The sequence below is a fragment of the Canis aureus genome, chromosome 13, assembly GCF_053574225.1.
Source record: "Canis aureus isolate CA01 chromosome 13, VMU_Caureus_v.1.0, whole genome shotgun sequence".
Taxonomy (NCBI): domain Eukaryota; kingdom Metazoa; phylum Chordata; class Mammalia; order Carnivora; family Canidae; genus Canis; species Canis aureus.
This window is the reverse complement of record NC_135623.1, coordinates 28,733,748-28,759,723: the sequence shown is the minus strand read 5'-3', so window position 1 is coordinate 28,759,723 and position 25,976 is coordinate 28,733,748. Positions and strand designations below refer to the sequence as shown.

Sequence of the window (25,976 nt, the reverse complement as noted above, 5' to 3'; positions counted from 1 at the left end):
ATACTCCATCATTTTGCTCTCCAGAGGCAGAAGTGTTATACTACGTAGAATAAAATATTTGTCTACTTTTATTTAGTCCTGATCAGCTAAATTTTATTGCTTTCCTAAGACTTTATTACGGGATTTTTCATTGTATGCAAAAATAAGAAAAATGGTATAATGAAGTCCCCCATGTACCCATCCTTCAGCTTCAGTGGTCATCAACTTCTGGCTACGTTTATCTGGACCACCACACACTACCCATTCTATTTCTTGTGTTATTTTGAAGCCAATCTCAGATGACCTATTATTTTAGCATGTATCATAAGTATATCTAAAGACAAGGAATATCCTTTTTAAAAAAAAAATTTTTTTTTTTAGATTTTTTATTTTTTTATGATAGTCACACAGGGAGAGAGAGAGAGAGGCAGAGACACAGGCAGAGGGAGAAGCAGGCTCCATGCACCGGGAGCCCGACATGGGATTTGATCCCAGGTCTCCAGGATCACGCCCTGGGCCAAAGGCAGGCACCAAACCGCTGCGCCACCGAGGGATCCCCCTTTTTTAAAATTTTTATTTATTTATTATTTATTCATGAGAGACCCAGAGAGAGAGAGGCCGAGACACAGGCAGAGGGAGAAGCAGGCTGCATGCAGGGAGCCCGACGTGGGACTCGATCCCAGGACCCCAGGATCACGCCCTGGGCCGAAGGCAGGCACTTAACCGCTGAGCTACCCAGGCATCCCAAAATCCTTTTTTAAAACCAAATCACTACACCTAAAAAAGTTAATCTCATGAAACTCCGGAGACTTACTTTTACCATATATGCATTGTTCAAACTGTCTCTTAAATGAAATTTTAAAAATGTTTTATTTTAATGAGGATGCAGAGAGGTCAGTATGTCGGTATTGGTTCACGTGTCCTTTGAGTTTCACATTTATGAGTCTCTTCTTTCTCTGTCCCTTTCTCTTGCAGTTTTTTAGTTGTAAAAGCTGGCTATCTTTTAAGCCCTAGTAGAGGCTTGTTTCTGTATGACAGAGCTAAGAATGGTTTTTGTTTTTAAAGGATTGTTTAGAAAAAAAAAAAAAAAAAAGCAACAGATCTAATGTAGCCCAGAAGACTAAAATATTTCCTTGTTTTTTTTTTTTTTCAGTTTTCTGACCCCTGCTTTATTTGGATTTTCATGATTACATCTCCATGGGGGTTATCGAATATATTTTTGTGTCCCCTCTATTTTCTGTAATTAGTAGTTGGATCTAGAAACTTAAACAGATGTAGGTTCAGGTTTTTTTTTTTTTTTCTTTTTTAGCATGTTGTTTGTTCAATACCTCCACCACTATATCTTTTATAAGTCATTTATTGTCATATATTTACAGTATTATGCTACTGTTTGAAAAATACATTTTGATGAATTTTGACAAACGTACACATCTGGGTAAACCATCCTGAGAATCAGGGTATAAAACATTTCCATCACTCCTTCTGTCCCTTTCTAGTCAGCCCCATCCTCTCACACTCAGCGCTTGGCAACCACTGATCTGCTTTCTTGTCACTAGGATTTTGCTTCCTCTGGAATTTTATGTAAATGGAAGCATACATTATATAATCTTTGTTTTCTGATGCCTTCCACTTAGCATAATGCTTTTGAGATTTCATGTATTTTGTTACTGAGTTAGTATTCCACTACATGGCTCTACTACTGTTTATCTGATTACTAGTTGGTAGACTTCTCAACAATTTTCAGTTATTGGCTATTATGAAAAAAGTTGATTTTTTTTTTGTACAAGTTTTGAGTGAACATGTTTTCATTTCTTTTGGTAATAACTAGTAGAATTGCTGGGTCATATGATAAGTGTATATTTAAATTTATAAGGAACTGCCAAACTATTTTCCAGTTTTAGTTTTTTTTACCAGCGGGATAGGTGATACTCATTTGTTTGAAATCCTCATTAACACTTGATATTACCAGGGCGCCTGAGTGGCTCAGTTAAGTGTCTGCCTTCAGCTCAGGTCATGATCCCGGGTTCTGGGATCGAGCCTCACATCAAGCTCCCCACTGACTGGGGAGCCCGCATCTCACTCTTCCTCTCCCTCTGCCCCCCTCCTCCTACTCATGTTCTCTCTCTTTCTTTCTCAAATACAAAAAAAAAACCCAAACACTTGGTATTATCAGTCTTTAATTCTGATCATTCTGGTTTTATTTCACATTTCCCTAATAACTAATTCTACTGAGCCTCTTTTCCTGTGTTTATTTGCAACACCTGTATTTTCTTTGGTGGAGTGTCTGTTTTTGCTCATTTTTAATGATGCACTGAAATTTATCCTGGTGTGTGATACGTGGAATAAATCTGATTTCATCTTTTTATTTTTATTTTTTATTTTTATTTTTTTGATTTCATCTTTTTAAATACAGCTTTCTAGTTATCCCCAAACCACATATCAAAAAGTTCCTCTTTTCCCACTGGTATGAGTTTCCACTTTTACTGTAAACTCAGTTTGTGAATTTGGATCTATTTCTGGATTTCCTATTCTATTCCTGTGAATTACATTTTTTGAGTCTCAACTAATAGGACTTTAAAAATATCCTGATTTCCTTTTTACTTGGCTACACTGTCAGATGTGTAGCAATAATCTGAATAATTTTTAGAACATATTATAGCATGTTAATGTTAGTAATTTGTTATTAGGAATGAAAATCATACTCTTGTTTTGTTCGGGGGTTTTATTTGTCAAAATATTGGTGCTCTAAAATGCAGTTTTGGGAATAGCAAAAAGCTTGGTGACAATCAGTGATACTTCTCATTTCTGTTTTCAAAATGTCAGTTTATAAGAAACAGCTTTTTAGTTTCAATTTAAAATAATTGTTAACTCAGTTCTCATACAGTTCTTTCTCTCTCTAACCTATGTAAAAAGAGAGAGTAAGTTTGACATGATTAATGTTTATCTAGAAATGAGAGCTGGGAAGAGAGAAAGGGCATTCAGTTCCACGTTATTGGTATAATTATAAAATCAGCATCTATTTTCATCTCATTTTTTTCTCTCTCCGATAAGAAGCTTATTTATTAGTAGAAAGAGACTTTTAAAAAGGTTTGGGTTCTTTTTGGTTCTCTTTTGCTGGTACTTATTTAAAAATTACGGTGGGGGAACTGGGCTGGCTCAGTAGAGCATGTGACTCTTGATCTTGGGGTTGTGAGTTTGAGCCCCATGGTGGGTGTAGAGATTACTTACAAATAAAAAAAATCTTAAAACCAAAAATAACTTTGTCTCCCTTAAGGATGCCCTCAGCTGTGCACTTAGAGAATCATGAATCTTTGCAAGAAATACAGGTAGAAAATGTATTAACCAACCTTGGTCCAGTAACTCAGTTCTCTTTTGTTTTTATTCTTATTTATCACCATTTCCACCAAAGTATTCCTCCAGGAGTATTTATCGCAGTCACATAAAATAACTTAAAAAATATGTAGGATGCAAAAAAATATATATATATGTAGGATGCTTGTTGTGGAAAAAAAACAAAAAACAAAAAACTGTACCAGTTGCTAGAAGAACCTTGGAGGGAAGTTGTGATTCGTCAAGTAATCCCTATTCTCAAAGCTGCCTGGAATGTAAAATGAGATAGTATGTGTGATGACTAGGTTCCCTGGTCCGTGAGTGACAGTGTCGCCATGGAAAAGAATATTCCATTTTAACCTGAGGTGACGCCGCCCATCTCCCTGATTTGTCTCATCTTGGTAACTCATTCATTCACTTACCAAGCATTCACTGAATTTTTCTTCTTCTTTCTAATGCACTGGTGAGGGAAAGGAGGGGAGGTCAGTGCTGAGGGACTGGATCTCAGGAAGTGAAAACAGAAATAAATAAAATCCTAGTGTTCAGGGAGTTCACGGCTACCCGCTTCAGCTTTTACCTGCTGTCTACACTGCTTTAGGATTTAAGAGTTCTTAAGCTGCTGACGGTTTTATGGTCAGGGCTCCAGGTACAGGAGACTGAGATGATTCCTTCACGGAGTAGAAGGCTAGAAATGAGATCACTCCTTATTTTTTCCAGATTTTACACACTTGCTTCTCAGCCCCCACTGTGCATTAAATGATTGGCCTCTTGTCTCACTATTGTGTATTGACCAGTAAAAAAATCTAGTAAGAGTACTAGAAGTTTAATTAGTCCTGATTAGAAAAAGAATCTTTTTAAGACTCTTTAAAACCTTTCTCAGACCAACAGACGGTATCATGTTTAATGGCAAAATATCAAAAGAAGACAACTTTCTACGATTTTTTTTTTCACGTAGAGTCGGGAGAGAGGTAATGCAGGTGTTGATCCATGTTTTTAGCAATAACCTTTCCATATGCTCTTTCCACCATCTGAAATTTTATTTTTTTTTTCAAGATTTTATTTATTTATTCATGAGAGACACACAGAGAGAGAGAGGCAGAGGGAGAAGCCAGGCTCCATGCAGGGAGCCTGACGTGGGACTCAATCCCGGGTCTCCGGAATCAGGCCCTGGGCTGAAGGCAGGCGCTAAACCGCTAAGCCACTGGGGCTGCCCAGTTTTCTTTTTTCTATGTCTGCAATTCCAAATTTAACCTATGCCTTAAATTATAAATTTTTCTATGGAGTTTCTGTAAAGACTTTTTCTCCAGGTGAAAATACTCTTTCGGTATATATTCATAGGTATTACTAAGCCGAAAAATGGCCTTTATATTAAGTTATCTGCATCTATATCTACATATAACTTAGATCTTAAATCTTAACTTCCCACTGGACTATAAATTGTGTCTTGAGTGTGTCATTTGTTACTCTCTGAATAGTGTCTTGTTTAAGGTAGACACCATTCGTTTACTTGTTGAATGAATGTAAAAGAATGAGTAGTAGATCTTACCTTTAAGCAAGCCCTGTCTCTGCTATTTAGAGTCTAGAGAAAAGATAAGTTGTCAGGAGTGTGAATGTGGACGTTGGTGTTTAAGCAGATAATTTAATTTATAGGAATTAAATGTATATATTGCTGAAAGGACCACCTTTGCCCAGATACTTCTTTAGTGCTATCAAATGTATCTTCATATAACTATCAAAATATTCTGTTAATATTATGTGGAAATAAAATGGAAACTATTCTTTCTTTCAGTGCTTAGATGAATATGAAGATGACGAAGCAGGGCAGAAAGAGCGGAAACGCGAAGATGCAATTACACAACAGAACACGATGCAGAATGAAGCTGTCAGTTTATTAGATCCAGGCAGTTCCTACTTGCTACAAGTGAGTATTTATTTAAATTAAATTAAATTAAAAATTTAAAAAGACTATTTATTTGACAGAGAGAGTGCACACAAGCAGGGGGAGCAGTAGAGGGAGAGGGAGAAGCAGGCTCCCCACTGAGCAGGGAGTCAGAGATGGGGCTCAATCCCAGGACCCTAGGATTATGACCTGAGTCGAAGGCAGGCGCTTAACAGCCACCGAGGCGCCACTTAAATTTAATTTTAAAAAATTATCTTAAAAATTTATTTTCTTATGAGTTACTATTGATTGTGAGCTCTGAAACAAGAGTCACATGCTCTTCCAACTGAACCAGCCAGGTGCCCCTAAACATTTATTTTTTAAATTTTTTAATTTTACAAATGAATATTTAAAAATACCGGGATGTCAGTTGCTATTTTAATAATAATTTTTAAGTAGCTTTTAATAATTTTTTTCTAGTCTCCTTTTGGTTATATCAGCTCCATTTAAGTTTTTTCAATGTATTTAACCATTGATTATAACTTCTATCCAAATACTTCTTGACTTATAAGCTCTGGTTCTTAGTTCTTGATCAGTGAATATTTGCTGTCTGACTGGTGAAGGAAATAGGAATAATAATTTAGAAATAGGAAAAAAAAAAAGAAATAGGAAAAATAATTACCTCTTTGCTTTTAATAAAGTTAGAATTAGTGAATTTGAGTGGACAATTCTGCTGTAGTCTGATATTTGCATTAGAATTACATAGCAAAACTCTGGGAAACGAACTAGGGGTGGTAGAAGGGGAGGAGGGCGGGGGGTGGGAGTGAATGGGTGACGGGCACTGGGTGTTATTCTGTATGTTAGTAAATTGAACACCAATAAAAAATAAAAAAAAAAAAATAGAATTACATAGCAAATAACCGAATAGGCAAGTTTATACAAAGTCAGATATTTTAATGTAGTAACAAAATACCATATGTAGTATGTTTTTTAGGATTTTATTTCTTTAAGAGAGAAGAGCACAAGCTAGGTGAGGAGCAGAGGGAGAAGTAGACTTCCCGCTGAGCAGGGAGCCGGATCTAGGGCTTGATCGTGGGACTCTAGGATCATGACCTGAGCCAAAGGCAGAAACTTAACTGACTGAGCCACCCAGGTGCCCCCCCCAATATGTAGTATTGTGAATTCCCAGAAGCATCTGTACTTCTGTATAATTATACAAATCAAACTCAATTTCAAATTAGCTGTTATTTTGGGGTTTTTATGGCAAAGGAAATTGGGAGTCAATGGTGTTGGAATGCCTCTACCTAAAGCGAACTAGTCCGCAGAATTGTTTAAACTGTAATTTGAGAGTGATCTTGATTTTATGTGAATTTAATGACATTTTGAGACCTTAAGCTACTCTGTTGTCTTTGCAGAGTTCAGTTTGGACTTTAAAAAAAAAAAATTTAGGGCAGCCCTGGTGGCGCAGCAGTTTAGCGCCTCCTTCAGCCCGGGGTATGATCCTGGAGACCCTGGATCGAGTCCCACGTCGGGCTCCCTGCATGGAGCCTGCTTCTCCCTCTGCCTGTGTCCTCTGCTCTCTCTGAATAAATAAATAAATAAACAAATCTTTAAAAACAAATTTAAAAACCCATTTATGTATTTAAGTAATCTGTATACCAATGTGGGGCTCAGACTCATGACCCTGAGATCAAGAGTTGCATGCTCTTCTAATGGAACCAGCCTCCAGTTTTTGACTTTTAAAATGCATTTTGTTCTGATGCCACTTTAAAAGAAGTTTCTGAGCAGTACAAACATCTCCCCATTTTGTTGATGTAAAAATGAAATATAAACTTCTCTATGAATTTGCAAGGTTATGATAAAAAGGCATTTGACAGAGAGAGGCAAAATATTTTGAAGTAGTTTGGAAATGCAGATGCAAAACTCCTTTGTTGTCTGCTCTTTGAGGCAGATAAACCGACGTGAAGAATGATGGAAGTGATGCAGATTTATCTGTTCCTCTGTATCTAGGTTGATGTTACTAGAAGTACCTGTCCTGTTAGAACATGGTGTAAGCTAACAAGCAATGTTTCTCTCAGTATCTGTGTGACTGTTCATAGTCTAAAGTATCTTTGTATTCTTTGTTTAACAAAATTGAAGGTAAACCTGGATATACTCCAGGTGAAGATAGAAGCTTAATTTATTGGGATAGAGACAATACAGTATATTTATTTAGAGTGTAAACCTGATTTTAATTCTTGGTCATGCCACTTACTCTGGTATACTCAAATAGCACCAGGGAACAATAGCTTTTAGAAAGAGAGCTGTTATTTTTTGAATATAAAGATACATGTAAAAGCAAAACTGATAAACATTTTGTTCAACTTTAGAGTATCCTTTCTTTTTTTAATGTGTATAATAGTTAACACAAATATCTTACTGATGGAAATCCTCAGTGGTCAAAATTTTTTACTCTTGTAAATAATATTGGAATTAAATCTGTTATAGACTAAACTGGTGTTTTGAATTATTTGGCCAAATTTCCAGTAATAAACTTTTGGGCCAAAAGGGCTTAAGTATTTAAAAAATTTCTGCTTAAGTATTTAAAAAATTTAAGTATTTAAAAAATTTCTGCTACATATTGCCTAAATTTAAGAAAAGTTTTTCAGTTTATATAATCAATGGCATTTTGTGGGAGGGCAGTTATGAGTTTTATGTTTCTTCTGTTTTTTTTTTTTTTTTTAAATATGTTCATTGATTTTCCTCTTAAAACAATTTCAATCTTAATGAAGTTACAGGTACTGTATAGAGAAGTTTGGCCCCTAAATTGTTTGAGAATGAGTTGCTAATCTCATGCCCTATTACCCTCAGTATTTTACTATGTATTTCCTTTCTCCTTTTTAAAAAAATTCTGATGAAAGCCAACTTTAATTTTTTACCCTCACTCTTAAAAGGCTGTTTAATAGCTACCAGTTTCCCAATCCTAGCATTGATCACTAGCCCACAAATCTTTTTTTTTTTAGCCCACAAATCTTAAAGTAAATACTTCTCATTTACCTAATGTTCAGTTTCAGTATACACCAGTGTAAATACCCTTACTAACTGTTGTATATACAGAGATTTAGTATTCTACAGATCCCATAGGGTTGTGGGATAAAACCAGAAGCCTCCATCTTTTATAGGAACTCTGGCGGTGGAGACCAAGGCAGTTTTGCTGAGGTTAAGCAGGATATACAAATTTGTAAGAGAACCCTCTTGCAACAGATTTATTCAGTTCTCCTAAAAATGGTGGAATTCTCTTAATTTATTCTTTCAGAATCATCAGTTACATAAATGGAATATTAAATTAAACCTAAAGATATGGGCCATAGTTAACTTTATTATTCTGCATGTGATTTTACATATATATTTAAGATATGTAAAAGATTAGGAAATTCTTCACGTTTCTAAATGAAATCCGATTCTAAGAAGCTTCTTACTGAACCCCTAGAAACAGCCATTTGAGAGTAAACCAGCATTGCGTTACATCATCTCAGTGAAACTGTAGGTTTTATTACATGCACCAACAGATCTACGTGGCTAGCTTCTGCAGTCCACTTTTACAGGATTTATATTATACCTGTTATTCCAAATAGCACTGTAAATATTGATGTATAAACTCCATAATAAAATAAAGCGAAGATAAAAGCGTTTATCTTACAAGAAACAGAGATATGCTACCACTTACAGTTTTCAAACATTACACTTTAACTTTCATAATTTGACAGTGCATTCATGGAACATTCTGCAGACAACTTATTTTAACAGATATATTAAGGAACACTTAATTTTACAAGCATTACTTATCTTAGCAGTAATTGTGGAGCTGGAGAGCATTGCATCTTCATGTCACACAGCAAGAACCCCCAATACCTACGGTAGAACTTGTAACTCTTTCCAAGGCCACATTCTTGAGGTCTGCAGATGTCAGTCCTTGTATCTCCCTGTGGTTTGGTGATCCCCTGGGTGTCAGGATTTCTTTTGATAGCTTTTTGGAATAGGTTAGTGAAGATAACCTCAAAGAATTTATACGTGGAATCTTTGCCAACCCAGTAAGAATTCAGGACTCTCAGACCCCACAGTGGTGTCTAGCTCTGTCCTCTGCAACAGACTGAAGGCTCTAGGCAAACTTTAGCTGGTTAACATCATGATGGACAGGTTTGCCATAGGTCACACCCTTAGAGACTGGGTGTTTGCGGCCACCACATTGTGCATGAATCCTATATATGATATGATCTTGCTTGGCCTTTTACCCTGGTCTGTGTGCTTTTTTTAGGCCAGGTTGGGCAGGGGCCTCGTGGAGCGCAGAGAGCTGGTGGTACTGCCAGCAGTGCACCCAGAGAAGAAAGTACATTACAGGGGACTGCTTCTTTCTCCGTAGCCCCTGGGTGTACTGCTGGGCGCCCATGATAGCTTACCTTTGGGCTGATGACTGCCACCAGACCGAAAGGAAAGAGCCTCTTTCTCCTTGCTTGGGTATTTTCTGCAGTCTCCTATGTAACCACAACATGGTCCTTAAAAATAAGAAATTAAAAATGACACATTCTTACCATCCAGTACTCAGACCTTGTTTGGGTTTCACTAGTTGTCCCAGTGATGTTCTAAAGTTTAGCAAAAAGATCTCATTCAGCATCACGAGTTGCATTTAGTTGCTGTTATTTCTTTAGTTTCCTTTAATCTGAAGCAGTTCCACAGTGTCTCTCTTTAAATTTCTTAATCTTCCCATTTTAAAAGACTACAGGGAAGTTTATGATTTTTCCCTTCTGTTTGGGTTACCTAATATTTACTCTAATTGTATCCACATTATAGATCTTTGTCAGGAATATCGCAGAATTGATGCTATGTTCTTCTCACTGCGATTCCTATTGGGGCACATAATTGTAATTTGTTCTATTGCTGCTGTTGATCATTCTGGTCATGTGATTAAAGTAGTTGTTTCCAGATTCTGCTTTCCCTTTCTTAATAAGTATTTTGTGGAACTGCTGATTCACATGAAATCCTTTAACAGGAAAAATATATATTTTTTTATGTATAAGTGCTTTGAATCCTGTAGATATCTTAATCCCCATCAGACTTACTTACTTACTTTCTTTCTTTCTTTCTTTCTTTCTTTCTTTTCCTTTCTTTCTTTCTTTCTTTCTTTTATTTATTTATGATAGTCACACACAGAGAGAGAGAGAGGCAGAGACATAGGCAGAGGAAGAAGCAGGCTCCATGCACCAGGAGCCCGACGTGGGATTCGATCCCGGGTCTCCAGGATCGCGCCCTGAGCCAAAGGCAGGCGCCAAACCGCTGCGCCACCCAGGGATCCCCAGGCTTTCTATCTCTATCATCTTCCTGTGCTTATATCTGTATTGACTCGCTGTTACTATCTTCTCTGATGGATTATATCCTGTTAGCATCCATATTAGTTTTCTATTGCTGCTCTAACAAATTACTACAAATTTGTTGTCTTAAAAACAGTACAAATTTATCATCTTAAAGTTTTGTCAATGGGAAGTCCTCCATGGGTCTCATTGGCCAGCATGAAGGACTAAAATCAGAGGCTAAAATCTGGACCAGGTTCTTTATTGGAGGCTCTAGGGACGAACCCATTTCCTTGCCTTTTCCAGCTCCTGGTGGCTACCCACGTTCTTTGGCTTATGGCCCTCCTTCCATCAAAGCCTGCACTGGTGGGTTGAGTACTTCCTACATCTTGTCATTCTGACCTTTCTTCTTAGTCATATCTCCCTCTGACCTCCTTCTACCTCTGTCTTACACTCATTTAATGACTCCTGTGACTATATCGGGCCCATCAAATAATGTCCATGTCTGGCTGCTGTGCCTACCTACCTACATCTATTTCTGTGGATACTAATTTATACTGATAACTTCTAATCTAATACTATAGGGTTTTATTGTAGTAGTTGTAATTCCCTTTTATGACATTGAGAAACTTGTTTCCCATTCTCCTGAATGCCTTCTTATTTGTTCCGTCCCCTTATATGTAACCTATCTCCCATTGCCTCCCCTTCCCCGTATTTATACCCTCTTCACCACAAGTGGGTTCTGACATCCCATGTTGGCTGTCTTTGCTCATGAACACCCTGCTAACAGTCTTCAGGCTTGGGCATCGCATGCAAGGCTAGCTATAGGATGCCCTCCTTACGTTGCTTGAATTGTGACTCTCCATACTGGATCCCCCCACCACACACACACACACACACACACACACACACATATACACACAATCCCTGGGATTCCCTCCCTACACTGCTTAGCCTCTGTCATCCTGCAATAGGCTCCTCTTCCTACTATCCTTGTTCATGTTCAGACTCTGAGACCTCAGGCTGGATTGTTTCTCCATGGAGACCTCTTATCAACCTGATTGGGTTTTCATACCTCCAGGCCAGACTACTACTCAGTATGGACACTCTCTTGATCCTGTTAGGGCTCTGGTATGTCACCCCTGTTCATCTCTTTGCAGAGAGGCTCTCTGCAAGGGCTATGAACTCCGCATGCCATGCTGCTTTTTTTTTTTTTTTTTTTTTTAAACCTTCTGAGGCTCTAAAACTCTTATGTGCCACCCTCTTGAAAGAATGACCATCACACCCTACCTGGGCCTCTTGATGTCCCTACGTGGGACTCCCTTCCTGACGTTGCCTCAGGACCTGACTTCCCTTCCCACTTTGTAGATACCCTTATTTCTGCTCTGGCCCTGATTTCTCCAGCCAAGCCAAGTCCCCCTGCTATGTGGATGTTCTCTGCAGTTAACTTGGACCCTTTCTCTGTGCCAGGCAGCAATTCATGTAGTGTTCCAGTACTCTGATACTGATTTGGGCCTCTTTATTTCCCTCCCATCTGGCTCTGCCTCACCTAATGGCTTTAGTACTGACTCATTTGGAAAGGAAGAGGAATAATGGGTTTTTCCTTTTTTAATCTTTGTTACTTTAATAAAGTTCTTGTTTAGTTTTTCATTTTCTTAGCTATTTTATCAATGATCCATTACAGATATTTTGTTCTGCATTCATCTTCAACAGCGTATCTTGTTACAGTAAGTGTACCAGTATAGGCACTTGAAGTTAGTCTGGAAGGCCAGTTAGCATGCCATGCCACAATTTTATTGAGGATTATAGCTTCATCACTAATTAGTCTAATCGAATAACCTCAGTATTCTTTTGCTATATTTAGCTGGGCTTGTATTTCTCTGATCTTATTTCACATATGCTTTTATATTTGTTTATACTTTACAAGTTCTAATCTGCCACTGCACCTGTAAAGAAAATGCATGGGATTTCCTTACTGAGTGTTCTAAGCTTGACTGAAGCAGAATGTTTTATTTAAACTTACACAAAACAGCTTGTGCCTTGCCAACATTTTCTAAGCTCACTGTAGGTCTCTCCCCCTCCTGTTAGTAATACAAACCATCCCATTGCAGGGAAGATTATTTCAGGCAAAGTATAATTTTAAATTAGTTGTGTAACAGGCTTTGGGGTTATTGTAAGGTCTAATTACATAGTCTTTGAAACTTTTAAGACCAATGTCAGTCTTAGCACTTACAGTTTTTATACGTAGTTTCAGTGATACTGGTATTTCTCCTACCTCCTGCCCCATTTAGAATGCACTTGTCAACTTTAACAGGTATACTAATTAATGAGTTGCCATCCTTTGCTTGGAAGTCTTTGTTGCCACAGAAATACAGAGGCTTCTAGTTAACAAATCTGAGGTGAAGTTTATATTTGTGTATTTAATGTGTAAAAACATCAAGCATGGGATCCCTGGGTGGCGCAGCGGTTTGGCGCCTGCCTTTGGCCCAGGGCGCGATCCGGGAGACCCGGGATCGAATCCCACATCGGGCTCCCGGTGCATGGAGCCTGCTTCTCCCTCTGCCTGTGTCTCTGCCTCTCTCTCTCTCTCTCTCTCTGTCTCTCTGTGACTATCATAAATAAATAAATTTAAAAAAATTAAAAAAAAATAAAATAAAAACATCAAGCATTTTCCTTCTTAAAATTATAAGGGACTCTTGCTGCCATATAGGATTGATATAGTTTTTTTCCACCTAATATTTCTCATTCAAGAAATGCCCAAGTTCCTCTTTTTGGCAAGAGTTTAGAGATCACTTTAAATTCCATCTTTAATTGACCATTTTGAATGCAGAGGAGCAGCAGACTACCTACCACTCCTCCCAATTTCTTCTGATACTAGTTCTCATATTAATATAGTCTATCCAGTTTGGGGAACGTTCCATTGCTAAGGAATGTCATTTGATTACTAGAATTACTGTGAAATAACCTTTAGCTACAAAATGTGTAGTTAAAAGACCCTATTTAAATATATCAATAAAGAATAAGCTTGAGTGTCTTCTGTCTGCTTCAGAATCTTAAATATTGAAATAGTAGTTGTATAGAAATAAGCTTAAATTCTAATTGGTTCCATATCTTGGATATGAACATTGAATGATTTGATCAGAGTTCTAATTCTACAAATTGCACCAAACTAGCAGTATAGAAAATACTGTGTGAAACTTAACTGCGATACATTTTTAAGTGACTAGTTGTTTAAAAAAAAAAAAAAGCTGCCAGAAATATGGAAAACTGATATTACACAACTTCTTATTAGTATACTTAACTAGAAATTTGTCTGACACTGACCTTAAGTCTATTAAGTGGGTCAAAGTATAAAATTAGTATAATGCCACTATAGTGCAGTATTACTAAAAACAGCCTTCATCTCACATTTTTGTACTTGTTAAAATTCTGCTCTAAATCTGTATTAATCAAAAAAAAATAAATAAATCTGTATTAATCAAAGTTTTACCACATTCAGGAAAATGCTTCTGTGTTAAGCTTCAGAAGTATTATTTATTGCAGTGTTGTTCATATCATTTCAGTGTATCAGCAACCCACAAATCGGTAAATCCAATAAAGGCTGTTCTCATTTAGCAATTCTGCTTACTCCATTTCAGTAAAAGGCAGTTCTGGGCAATCAAGCTGTCCATTTGGTGTCATGTTTTAAAATATTTCAATTATAATCAAACTGAGAGAGAAGTATTGTTTTGAAAACTATGGCATTAGCATTTTTTGACTAGGTTTTATTAAGATGAAACTGCAAAAATTATTTGGGGAGCTGGGGCTATTAAGAGATTGAACAGGGGCAGCCCCAGTGGCCCAGTGGTTTAGCGCCGCCTTCAGCCCAGCGCCTGATCCTGGGGACCCAGGATTGAGTCCCACATTGGGCTCCCTGCAGGGAGCCTGCTTCTCCCTCTGCCTGTGTCTCTGCCTCTGTCTCTCTCTGTGTCTCTGATGAATAAATAAATAAAATCTTTGAAGAAAAAAAAAAAAAAGATTGAACAGGGGTGCCCTGGTGGCTTGGTTGGTTAAGTGTCTGACTCTTGGTTTAGGCTCAGGTCATGATCTGGATGGAGGGATTGAACCCTGCACTGAATCTGCTTGAGAGTCTTTCCCCCTCCCTCTCCAGCTCCCTCTGCTCCTCTTCCTGCTCCCATGTACTTGCTCTCTCTCTGTTCCAAATAAATAAGTAAAATCTTAAAAAAAATTTTTTTTGAACAGAAAAATACCTGGTTGGGACGCCTGGGTGGCTTGGTGGTTGAGCATCTGCCTTTGGTTCAAAACATGATCCTGGTTTGGGGATTGAGTCCCACATTGGGCTCCCTGTAAGGAGCCTGCTTCTCCTCTGCCTGTGTCTCTGCCTCTCTCTCTCTGTGTCTCTCATGACTAAATAAATGAAATCTTAAAAAAAAAAAAAAAATAAGAATGACTAAGTTAAAAAAAAAAGAAAGAACGAAAGAACGAAAGAAAGAAAGAAAGAAAAATAACTGGTTAATCTCAAGATAATAATTTCCCTACCCCAGTGGTTAATGTTAACTTTCAGCCACTTCCTTTTGGTTAGCATACAATCAACATGAACAGTACTTTCTTTTAATTTTTAGCTGTCTTTGAAAATAAGCATTAATCATTATACGTATGTGGTGAATCTTTTTTAAATTGAATGCATAAAACAGAAGGGAAATCCATGTGTGTGTATATATACATATATATACAAATACACACGTATATATTTGATTTTAATTGTTTTTGAATGCTCATTGGCTTCCATTAAGCCAATTGATTGATGAATGATGCTTCCTTTGTCAGTTTTGTTTTAAAAGTCATCTAAATTAAAAATTTAAAGATCTGCCTCTCTCTCTTTCTCTCTGCATCTCTATGAATAAATAAAATATTAAAAAAAATTTAAAGAAGTGTTTGGTTTTGTCTGAAAAATCAGATGTAGAGTCTTGTTTTGTTTTGCCAGCATTGTGAATTTTTTTTTAAAGCAACACTTGTGCCAAATTAATTTCTTTCAAAATTAGACATTTTTAACGGTTTTATGTTAATATCTGGAATTATGTTCTTGCATACTCACCCAAACTGATGTCATTATTTTTGCTTTACAGGAATCATCTAGAACAGTTTCAGGCAGATATAAAAGGTGAGAATCCTTAAGTTTTAACTTACAACATATTGTAGACGTGACTGTAATGTCTGTCTGACTGCGGCTTAACTAACTAGAACTGTTTGAAACAGCTTGTTGAAAATTAAGAAACCTTAATGTTGTGCTGTTAAGAAGAATTACATTGTAGGCAGGAACATGGTAACGTCTGTCTGATTCATGACTTTGACGTACCCTGCTGTCTCTGAAAACTGCATACTGTGAATTTGTATGGAACTGGTGAAATTAGCAAAATAAAAACTGAGAATCATTTTCCTTTGTGTATTTGAACTTTGAAATACAAGAATACTACCTTTATTAGCTTGGGATGCCATAACAAAACACGGTAGACAGGATAGACTAAATAGAAACTACTTTTCTGACAATTGTGGAACCTGAAAGTCCTGAATCAGAGAGCCAGCAAGGTCAGGTTCTGGTGAGGGCCATCTTCTAGGTTGCGGACTAAGAACTTCTTACACCGTCCTTAACCCTGGTGTGGAAGAGCCAAGGAGCTTTCTCAGATCTCTCTTATCTGCGTACTGATTCCATCCATGAGGACTCTACCTTTGTGACTTAAGCACCTCTGAAAGACCTCTGGAAGGCCCCACCTCCTAATATTATCATACGAACACAAGGATTTCAACATAGGAATTTTGGGGGAATGTAAAACATTCAGACCATACCAAGTCTTCTACACAATGAGTAAAGCTTTTACCAGAAAATGTGTTTGAGTGTGTATTTACATATATAGGAAGAAAATCAGAATTAAATATGTGAAGTTGTTTAATGGAGATGCTTGGGCTATTAGCTTCCTCTTTCCCGGTTGTTATCATAAGGTTGCAGAAGATGTTGGTCATACGTGTGCTAATAATTATAGAATAATGGTAAACATTATCAAGCGCTTATCATGTCCAACATGCTTTACATGGAGATAGCTCATTCGATTCTCAACAGGTATCTTAAAAGAGAGGTACAGAAGGTACAATGTTTACTTTCATTTTGTAGATGAGAGAAGTGGGGTTTAAGAGGTAAAATAATTTTATGAGGATACAAGCTTGGCCAACAGTAAGTCTAGATTGGAACTCAGACAGCCTGATTCCAGAACACACATGCTTGCTTGCTGCACCATCTACCTAAGTTTACATATATAAAACCTTTAATTTTCTCTATTTGTATGTTAACATTTGAAGTATTTGGTTGAAAATTGGTTATTATATTCCATCTAAAACAAAACATTGATTCAGAGGACCTCCAATTTCCATACTATTACATATAAATAAAACTAAAATTTTAAGTTTTACTATTGGCTGTAATATCTACTAGTGGTAGCAAGAGGTAAAAAGGCCCAAATAGTAGAGTAGGAAAGTCTGAAACTGTCTCAGGTGAACCTAGTATGTTTGCTGCTACTTCTTCAGTTTTAATTTCTGAGTAATTTTAATTTAGGTATAATGAAACCTGTGAATCTTTTAAGCATCTGACATTTATACATTGCTTAATAATTTTTACTTAACATGAATAGCTTAAACTGGAAAGAATCTTGTTTCTTTTGCCAGAAATTACTGCCAGTAAAATAGCTTTGATTTGGCTTATTTTCAGGCCACATTCTCAAACCAAAAAATTTTTTATCACTAGTTTTTGGTTTAGGGATAAAAATAAAACTTAAGTAACTTAATAAATGTATAAATACTTACTTGTTAAATAGTAAACCTTGAATTATAATTGACACTATTCAGATTACTGTTCTTTAGAATCAACAGGAGAATAATTTTCTTATAAATAGTCATCAAAAGGTTCATTAACATATCACTGTGTGAAGAAGATTGGTTTTCCATCATGTATGTTTTTATTTTTAAGCTTTCAGACCATTATTTTACTTAGGACCAGTTCCTCTGCTGGTACTTTTTAATTTTCATGACCTAGAGCATGTTTTGTTACTTTTCAATTTTCAAAGATTTAGCCCTGTTTAATACTGTTATAAAACAAAAATTTTTAAAGCTTCTAGTCATTATTCACTCTGACTTCCAGCAATTCGTTTCTGCATGCAGAAACTCAAACTGCATGCAGTTTGGATACTGTCTAAAAAGGAAAAAAATACTAAAACAACATAAAACCTAGAATCTGTATTTAAAATTATCAATTCCTTATCTAGAGGAATTTGTTAAATCATACATCAACAATTCATTACTTTCATTAATTTCTCAAGTTGTAGCAATGACTAGAGAATAGATGTTCTTGCAAAGGGTGTCTGCTGACTAATGGGCATTTTACAAAAAGGAAGAATGGCTTAAGAATAGAAATTTGTCCTCATCTGTTAGAAAATGTTTTCAGTGCACCAGATAGCTTATGTTATACTGTATACACCTTTTTTTTTAAGGTGTATGACAAATAGCTGGACAAATCCTTAAAAAGTCATTAGAGGATATAATGACAAGATTAGTTTGTATATGTGCTGTTATAATTAAATATATTTTTTCTTACAAATATCAAGAATGCACTTTTTCAGTATTGAGTCTGTTAAACACTATAGTTAGGCTGTATTTTATTCATCAACTCTTGTTTATGTAGAGCATCTTTTATATATTGACTACTTTCCTTTTTAAAATGTATTTAGGAGGTGAGAGGATCATGAAATCTCTGAGACTCAAGGTTTAGAAAAGATGGATCAGTATGTTTTTGTAGGTTTTTTTTTCCAATATGTGATTTAAAAAAAAAAAAAAAAGATTTTATTTATTTATTTATGAGAGACACAGAGAATGGGGCAGAGACACAGGCAGAGGGAGAAGCAGGCTCCATGCAGGGAGCCCGATGGGGACTTGATCCCGGGTCTCCAGGATCACATCCTGAGCCAAAGGCAGATGCTCAACTGCTGAGCCACCCAGGCATCCCGTGATTTTTCTTAATATGTTTACTTGGTTAAGTTTATAGTCCAATAGTTAAAGTTTTTTTAAAGGACAAGACAGGTTATTAGCTTGTAGATACCCTGCTTGATGTGATATCTAAATAAAACTGTCATACACCTTAAAAAAAAAAAAAGGGCAAGACAGTTCTAAGTGACTTGCAAAGGGCAGGATTAACCAGGGTGTATAATTTACCATTTTTATTTAAGCGTATAATCAACCATCAGGAATGGTTCTGAATAAAAAATATGGGAAGCACGTTAAGACAAATATCATTCTCACATAGTAATTAACTGGTCCCTTTGTTTTCACAAATATATTTAGTGCAGTATTATTTTATTAAGTGTGCAAAGTCATAAGTGTTCTAAGTCCCCTTCCCCTCTAGTAACCTTACATGGGATATATTTATGTAGCCTTTAATAGTATGCAAAGCACCTTGATATACGTTACCCAACAAATAGGTTGGGGGGCAGACATCATCTTTTCAAAGTGAGGAAAAAGGCTTTACTTTGTGAACCCTTTGGTATACCACGTTCCCTTTGAGCAGAAATTAGTTAAGTTACAAGAGAAGAAATATTTTTATTTTTTATTTTAAAGATTTATTTTTTATTAGGGTGGGGGTGTGCACATGCTGCAGGGGTGGGGAGGAGCAGAGGGAGAGAGAGAGAAGCAGATTCCCCGCTGAGCTGGTCGCGAGGCTTGATCTCATGGTCAGTGAGAGGTCAGTGAGAGCATGACGGGAGCTGAAGTCAAGAGTCCAGTGCTTAACCGACTGAGCCACCACAGGTCTTGCTTTTATAAAGTATGTGAACACATCATAATATGAACGTTAGAAAGAATAAGCATTATCTTAGCTAAAACGTAGGTGCAAAATCCTATTTCAGACCGTAGTGTTTCATGTTATTATTGTACTTCTTTCTATAGCTATAACGCATGTACCTTTTTCAGGACTTTTCTTTCCTTACAATTTTTTTCAATTACTGAAAACGATTACTAAAAAATTGTTCTCTTCTTTTTAAAAGCAATCCTCACTACTGAAGATTTGAATTGGAAAAGCCTACTCACAAACTTGCCATCCAAGTCAGTCATTATTAACCTTATTTCTATTTTTTTGCTTCCATTTTATTTTTTAGGCTTCTTATTTGCGTGATTGTGAGCATATTGGATTTTGCATTCTGTTTTGCTTCTTAATGTAACATGAGTATCTTTAACTTTTAAGTTTTGGTAAGTTTTAAGTTTTAAGGCTGGTATCAGCGGAGCAGTCTCTGCTCTTCTCCCTTCCAATGAAGTACAGTATAAACCTACCAGAGGCACTCATTATAACTGCATTGGAGGCCCATAATTTCTTTATTTTTTATTTTTAAAATTGGTATTTATTTAAGTAATCTCTACACCCAACACGGGCCTGAGATCAAGAGTTGCATGCTATTCTGACTGCACCAGCCAGGTACCCACCCCCATTCTTTATTTGGATAAAACATGAATACAGTTCTTTTCCTTAAGACCCAATATCTGCTTCCAGTCAGTTCTGCTATAATACATGTTTTTGGAAACTTGAATTTGTCCCAGTTGATACATTAGGAAACAGTTTGACCATAACACATGTTTTATGTTTGCTTATGCATAATTTTGTTCATCAGAAACACTAGGTAAACACAGAAAACTGCACCCAGCTCAACTGAACTATGTAGGAAGACACAAAACACACACCGCAAACATCTACCAGCTGACCTCAGTAGGAGCCACAGCTATTCATTCACATGTGGAATCACAACTTCCCATCTGATTTCAGATAACTCTGCTTTTTACACTTCACTTCATGTGGTAAAGAAAAGAGGGATCACTTTTAAAAGATACTATATCTTAGATTATTTCTGTCTCAGATCTGTTTTTTTGAGCTACCATACAGAGGAGTTCAAACCCTTAGTTGTCACTTGATTCTTAGGCTCTTTCATAGGAAATTGAATAGAACCTATTTAAATTTAGGAAGTGAAGAAACAATTTTCATGCAGAGATACAAGATGTCGCAACTTTTTTCTAAATGGGACCGTCTTTATAACCATTGTTTTAAAACCAGTAGTTCTTGTTTGATTGTACATGTGTTTTGAGAACCACTGAGTCACCAGAAATTTCTTTGATTTATTGGTTAGGGATCAAACCAAAACAATCATCCATATTCTTTAATTGCAGACTAAAGACCAAATGAATCTTCCAGTAGCTGAAGAGAAACCAGTCTTCTTGGACTATGTGTGTTTTCTAAGGAAATCTATTCCTTCTCAAGATGCCTTATTTTTATATTAATATATTCTGTATTTTACCGAATGCTGTAAGACATACAATAGCTATATGTTCTAGCTGTGCTTAATGGGTATTACAAATGAACACGAATGTCAAAAAATGGTAATTTAAAAGTAATTGAGATACTAGTATATTTTGTGGACCTAATTGTTCCCTTGTGGATCTGAATTTTTATCCATGTCGTAAATATTATTAGCTAAGATTTATATATTTATTATGTACCATACGCTGTTCAGAGTACTTTCCATATACATTAATTCAGTCAGTTCTCCCAGTAGTCTTATGAGGGAGATGTTTTATTATCCCCATTTTATAAATGAGTAAACTGAGGCATATAATGACTTGTGTGAGATCAAAGAGATCGGTTGGTTTTATCAACATAGGTTGCTTTACCTCAGGGTAATATTATTTGCCTAGTATGGGTACAATGCAGAGCGTTTGGTCAGAGTTTGATTTAGCTTATTTTGACTCCCAACAAACTGGAAGGTACCAATAACCGGATATTTCTGTTTAACATGGTTTTTTTTGCAAAATAACTTCAACTTATGTAGCTTTGGATGTCATAGAGTCTACTCAGTGTTCTAGCTACAGTATAGGAAAATAACTTTTGTTCCTATATTCTTCAGATCCAGCAAGATCTTAAGTTATCCTTATAATCATGAAAGAGAAATTATGTAATAATATTTGGTATAATATTATTTTTAAGTGCATTTTAAGTATTATATTTCCTTGGAAACTAAGCACTAATCTGAATTTGCTATTCCATATTTAATCTCTATTTTTAAGAGTTTTGAGATGTAGTTCAACTATCATAAAGTTTATCCTTTGAAAGTGTACAATTCTGTGGTCGATTGTACTTACCCAGTGTTGCATAACTGTTACCACTATCTAGTTCTAAAGCTTCTCCTCCCCAGTTTTTTTCCAAAAAAGGGGGAAGCTCCATGCCTATTAAATAGTTTGCCAATCTCCATTTTTCCCTTCAGCCTTAGCAACTGGTACTCTGCTTTGTGTTTTTAGAGATTTGCATATGCTGGATAATGCATATGAATGAAATTATACAATATGTGGCCTTTTGGTCTGGCTTCTTTCATTTTGCATAACATCTATAAGGTTTATCTGTGTTACATAGTCTGCCTGGTTAATACCACATTTTGTTTAACCATTCATCAGTTGATGGACATTTGAGGTGTTTCCATGTTTTGGTTCACATGAATTATATTAAGATATGTAATATATAGTGTGCTGTGAATATTCCTGTGTAAATTTTTGTGGTTCCATTTATTCATAATACACAGAAATATTTCTCTTTTTTAAAGATTTTATTTATTTATTCATGAGAGACGTAGAGAGAGGGAGACACACAAGCAGAGGGAGAAGCAGGCTCCTTGCAGGGAGCCCAATGTGGGACACCTTGAGCTGAAGGCAGACACTCAACCTCTGAGCCACCCAGGCGTCCCTCTTAATACACAGAACATTTTCATATTGCTTAGTTGAAGATTTTTCTTAAAAAATAAAATAGATGTTTTATGTCAAATATGTGTTGAATAATTCTGAGGTGCAAGGTGTACTATGCTTGGCTGTTTGGGAGACACGTGTTAAGATAATAATGAAAAGTGTATAATTTTAGCTCTTCTTACCTAGTGCAGTGACTTACATCTAGAAGCATGTTCTCTGGGCTTGTTTTGTCTATACCTCGGGTAGTGAAATTTAGCAACCAGGTACATTTGATGAGATAACTGTTATATTTGATCTTTTTAGGATAATTCACTATATGTAATACACCAGAAGTGAGTGTGTATGATAGATAGCCCTTAACAGGGAAAACTTAAATTTCTAATAATGAGGTAAGTTATAAGCCAAACTTATTAATATAGTATAAATAGTTATAATGCAGACATTAAACTGATGCTTTAGAAAACCATGAATTATATAGGATAATTATTACCTATTTATGTTAAATCGAGAGAGGGAGGGTATATTATAAAGAGAATGATGCAAAATGAAGTATCATAATATATATCAAGTGTTCATAACTTGAAATCTACTAAAATTCTATGTAATAGAATATAATATTTGCTTATAAACAAATATTTATCTTTTTGTCAGACTTTCAAAGGGAGCCATGATCCAAAAAAGTTAAAAACTATTATATTGTAAAATGTATCGACAGTTATCTCTGGGTTGGTGGGATTACTGGAGATAAATTAATTATATTTTTTGTTTCCCATAGTTAATATCTATCGACTTGAGTAGCGTCTGAGTTTTTTATTTTGATCTTTAGTTGTTGTTGTTGTGTGTGTGTGTGTGTAAAGGAAGAAGAAAGAAGATGTACAGAGTAAGGGGCTGTTTTGAGGAGTGGGAGTAACAGAGTAAGATAGCAAAATATGTTAAAAATATGAAGGCCAGTCATGTACTTGCTGATTATTTAGGGATTTCATAGTTTATCCAGTACTGCTAAATATTTGATATCCATTCTAAAAGTAGGATTTTATTCATGACTCTTGTATTTCTTCTAATTGCTAAGCCTTAAAATACCTATTTTAGTGGAAAATTCCTCTAGCTGTAATCTTATAATGCTGTGCCAATCTTGTTCTCATGATAGTTTTAGAATAACAATGTTTTATTCCCCATCATAACACCTCTTGTCTTTCCACAAGAAGATGCTAAAAAATTCCCAGGGGGGGAAACTTTCAGTAAATGGAAGTATTTATCTTTGATGACACTTTATTCTTTTCCCTTTTCTGGACATTATAGTTAATATTTTTATAGCTAAGGACAGAGGGGATTCTTTTTGGAATTCTATTAGAGACTTGTGTTAACATTCCTAAGTAGAATATTACAAACTTTTTGAAGTTGATGAAACAAGTGTTATTAAAAAAAAAATTCATTTACTTGAGAAAGAGAGAGGATGAGAGAGAGAGAGAGAGTGCATGAGCAGGAGGAGGGCTACAGGGAGAAGCAGACTCTCCACTGAGCAGGGATCCTGATGTGGGACTTGATCCCAGGACCCTGGGATCATGACTTGAGCTGAAGGCGGGTGCTTATTAGCCAACTAAGCCACACTCAGTTGCCTCTGAAACAACCTTTTTTTGTTCTATGTATTTTGCACTGTACATATATGTCCCCCCAAATAGGTTGAAAACATTTGTTTTTAAAATAGAGCTAAATTTGCTAGAAGATCAAATAACAGTTATTCACAATTTTAATAGTATTCCTTATAAACCTCATATATAATGGGGATAAAGCACTAATTTTTTTAGTAATAATTATTCCTTGTTTTGAATTTGTATAATAATTTCATTTATGTAATGACAAGCCTAATATGAAGGATTTCAGAAATTGTCAATGGGTTAAATTTTCTAAAATTACAGTCTTAAGCTTGTGCATCAAACAAATACAGAGCTGTTAGGGGATATTCATGTTTCTAGATTTTTGTGTTTATGGTTGTCAGCATTGTAATTTCTACATGAGTAATATTGATGCAGGTAATTGAATTTTTTAAGAGAAAAGCTTTTTAAAATGATTCTGATGACCTTCTATAATATGATACTGCTTCAGTGATACCTTACTCTCTTGATTTCCTTTCTATCACTTTGCTGCTATTTCTGTCTTATTTGTAGTTCTTCCTTTCCTGTACTTGTCTTTTATGTGTTGGTTTACTCAGTTCTGTCTTCAGCTTTATTCTCTTTTTGTTTTCTGTGTTTGTGCCAGAAATTTTCTTTACTACTATGACTTCTTTCACTACCTGTATATATACCAGTGAATCCCAAGTCATCATTAACTCTATACCTGTCTAACCAACAACCTTTAAATATGTACTTACAAATATCTCAGAAATATCTGAAACTCAACATGTTCAAAAGTAAACTTGTGAAACATGGTGGATTTCAGTAGTTGGAATCAAAGTCCACTTTTGGTCAAGCCAGAAATCTGGACATTGTTTATGACACTCCCCCCTACCCATCTACATTCAGTCATTTATCAAGTCTTACTGACTTTGTATCTTCAGTGCCAACACATCAATCTAGGACATCATCATCTCTTACACAGATTATTATGATATGCTTATTTTGGAGTGTTAAGTGAAAAGTTTTAAAATTTTATTTTATTTTAAGATTTTATTTATTTATTAATGAGAGACACAGAGAGAGGCAGAGACACAGGCAGAGGGAGAAGCAGGCTCCATGCAGGGAGCCCAACGTGGGACTTGATCCTGGGACCCTGGGGTTATGCTCTGGGCTGAAGGCAGACCTCAACCGCTGAGCCACTCAGTGTCCCTTAAATCTGATTTTAAATATTCTCTAGCGGGATGCCTGGGTAGCTCAGCGGTTAAGCTTCTGCCTTCAGCCTGGCACGTGATCCTGCAATCCTGGGATCGAGTCCCATGTCAGGTTCTCTGCGTGGAGCCTGCTTCTCCCTCTGCCCATGTCTCTGCCTCTATCTCTTTCTCTCATGAATAAATAAATAAAATCTTTAAATAAATAAATATTCTCTAGCATGCGTAGTGCTACTATTCAAAGTGTGGTCCTTGAGCTGTTGGTTACCAACCCTTGACAAGATAAGAACAGAACTTGAGAGTAAAAACACTTAGAAGCTTGAATTGCATTTTAATATTGTCATCATCACTCCCAACTGCATGATCAGTAGACTCCTTTCTGAATAGGAAATTAATGAGTGTAAGTGCCATGATTGTTTAATTTCAAATTTTAAATTCACATTTTTTAGAGCTGTTTAAAATTAATAGCAAAATTAAGGGGAAGGTACCAAGATTTCCAGTATATCCCTTGCCTCCTCTCACACATAGCCTCATGCATCATCAGTTTTCCCCAACAGAAAGGCATTGTTAAAATCGATAAACTTAGGGATCCCTGGGTGGCGCAGCGGTTTAGTGCCTGCCTTTGGCCCAGGGCGCGATCCTGGAGACCTGGGATCGAATCCCACGTCGGGCTCCCGGTGCATGGAGCCTGCTTCTCCCTCTGCCTGTGTCTTTGCCTCTCTCTCTCTCTCTCTGTTACTAACATAAATAAATTTAATAAAAAAAAAAATCGATAAACTTCCATATCACATCATAATCACGCAAAGTGCATAGTTTACACTATGGTTCACTC

At 36.2% G+C, this 25,976-nt stretch overlaps 1 protein-coding gene and 1 pseudogene across 2 annotated transcripts in view; one reads left to right on the top strand and one right to left on the bottom strand.

Moving 5' to 3' along the window:
• The window catches only part of PAWR (pro-apoptotic WT1 regulator), a 101,826-nt gene that overhangs the window by 59,385 nt on the left and 16,465 nt on the right, over positions 1-25,976 (top strand). For both annotated transcript variants that reach the window (XM_077845614.1, XM_077845613.1), the window contains exons 2-3: positions 5,099-5,230; positions 15,639-15,673. In XM_077845614.1, coding sequence (XP_077701740.1) covers positions 5,099-5,230; positions 15,639-15,673 — 167 coding nt within the window. The remainder of the gene's footprint in view (positions 1-5,098; positions 5,231-15,638; positions 15,674-25,976) is intronic.
• Positions 9,010-9,614, bottom strand: LOC144282697 (large ribosomal subunit protein eL15 pseudogene; annotated as a pseudogene).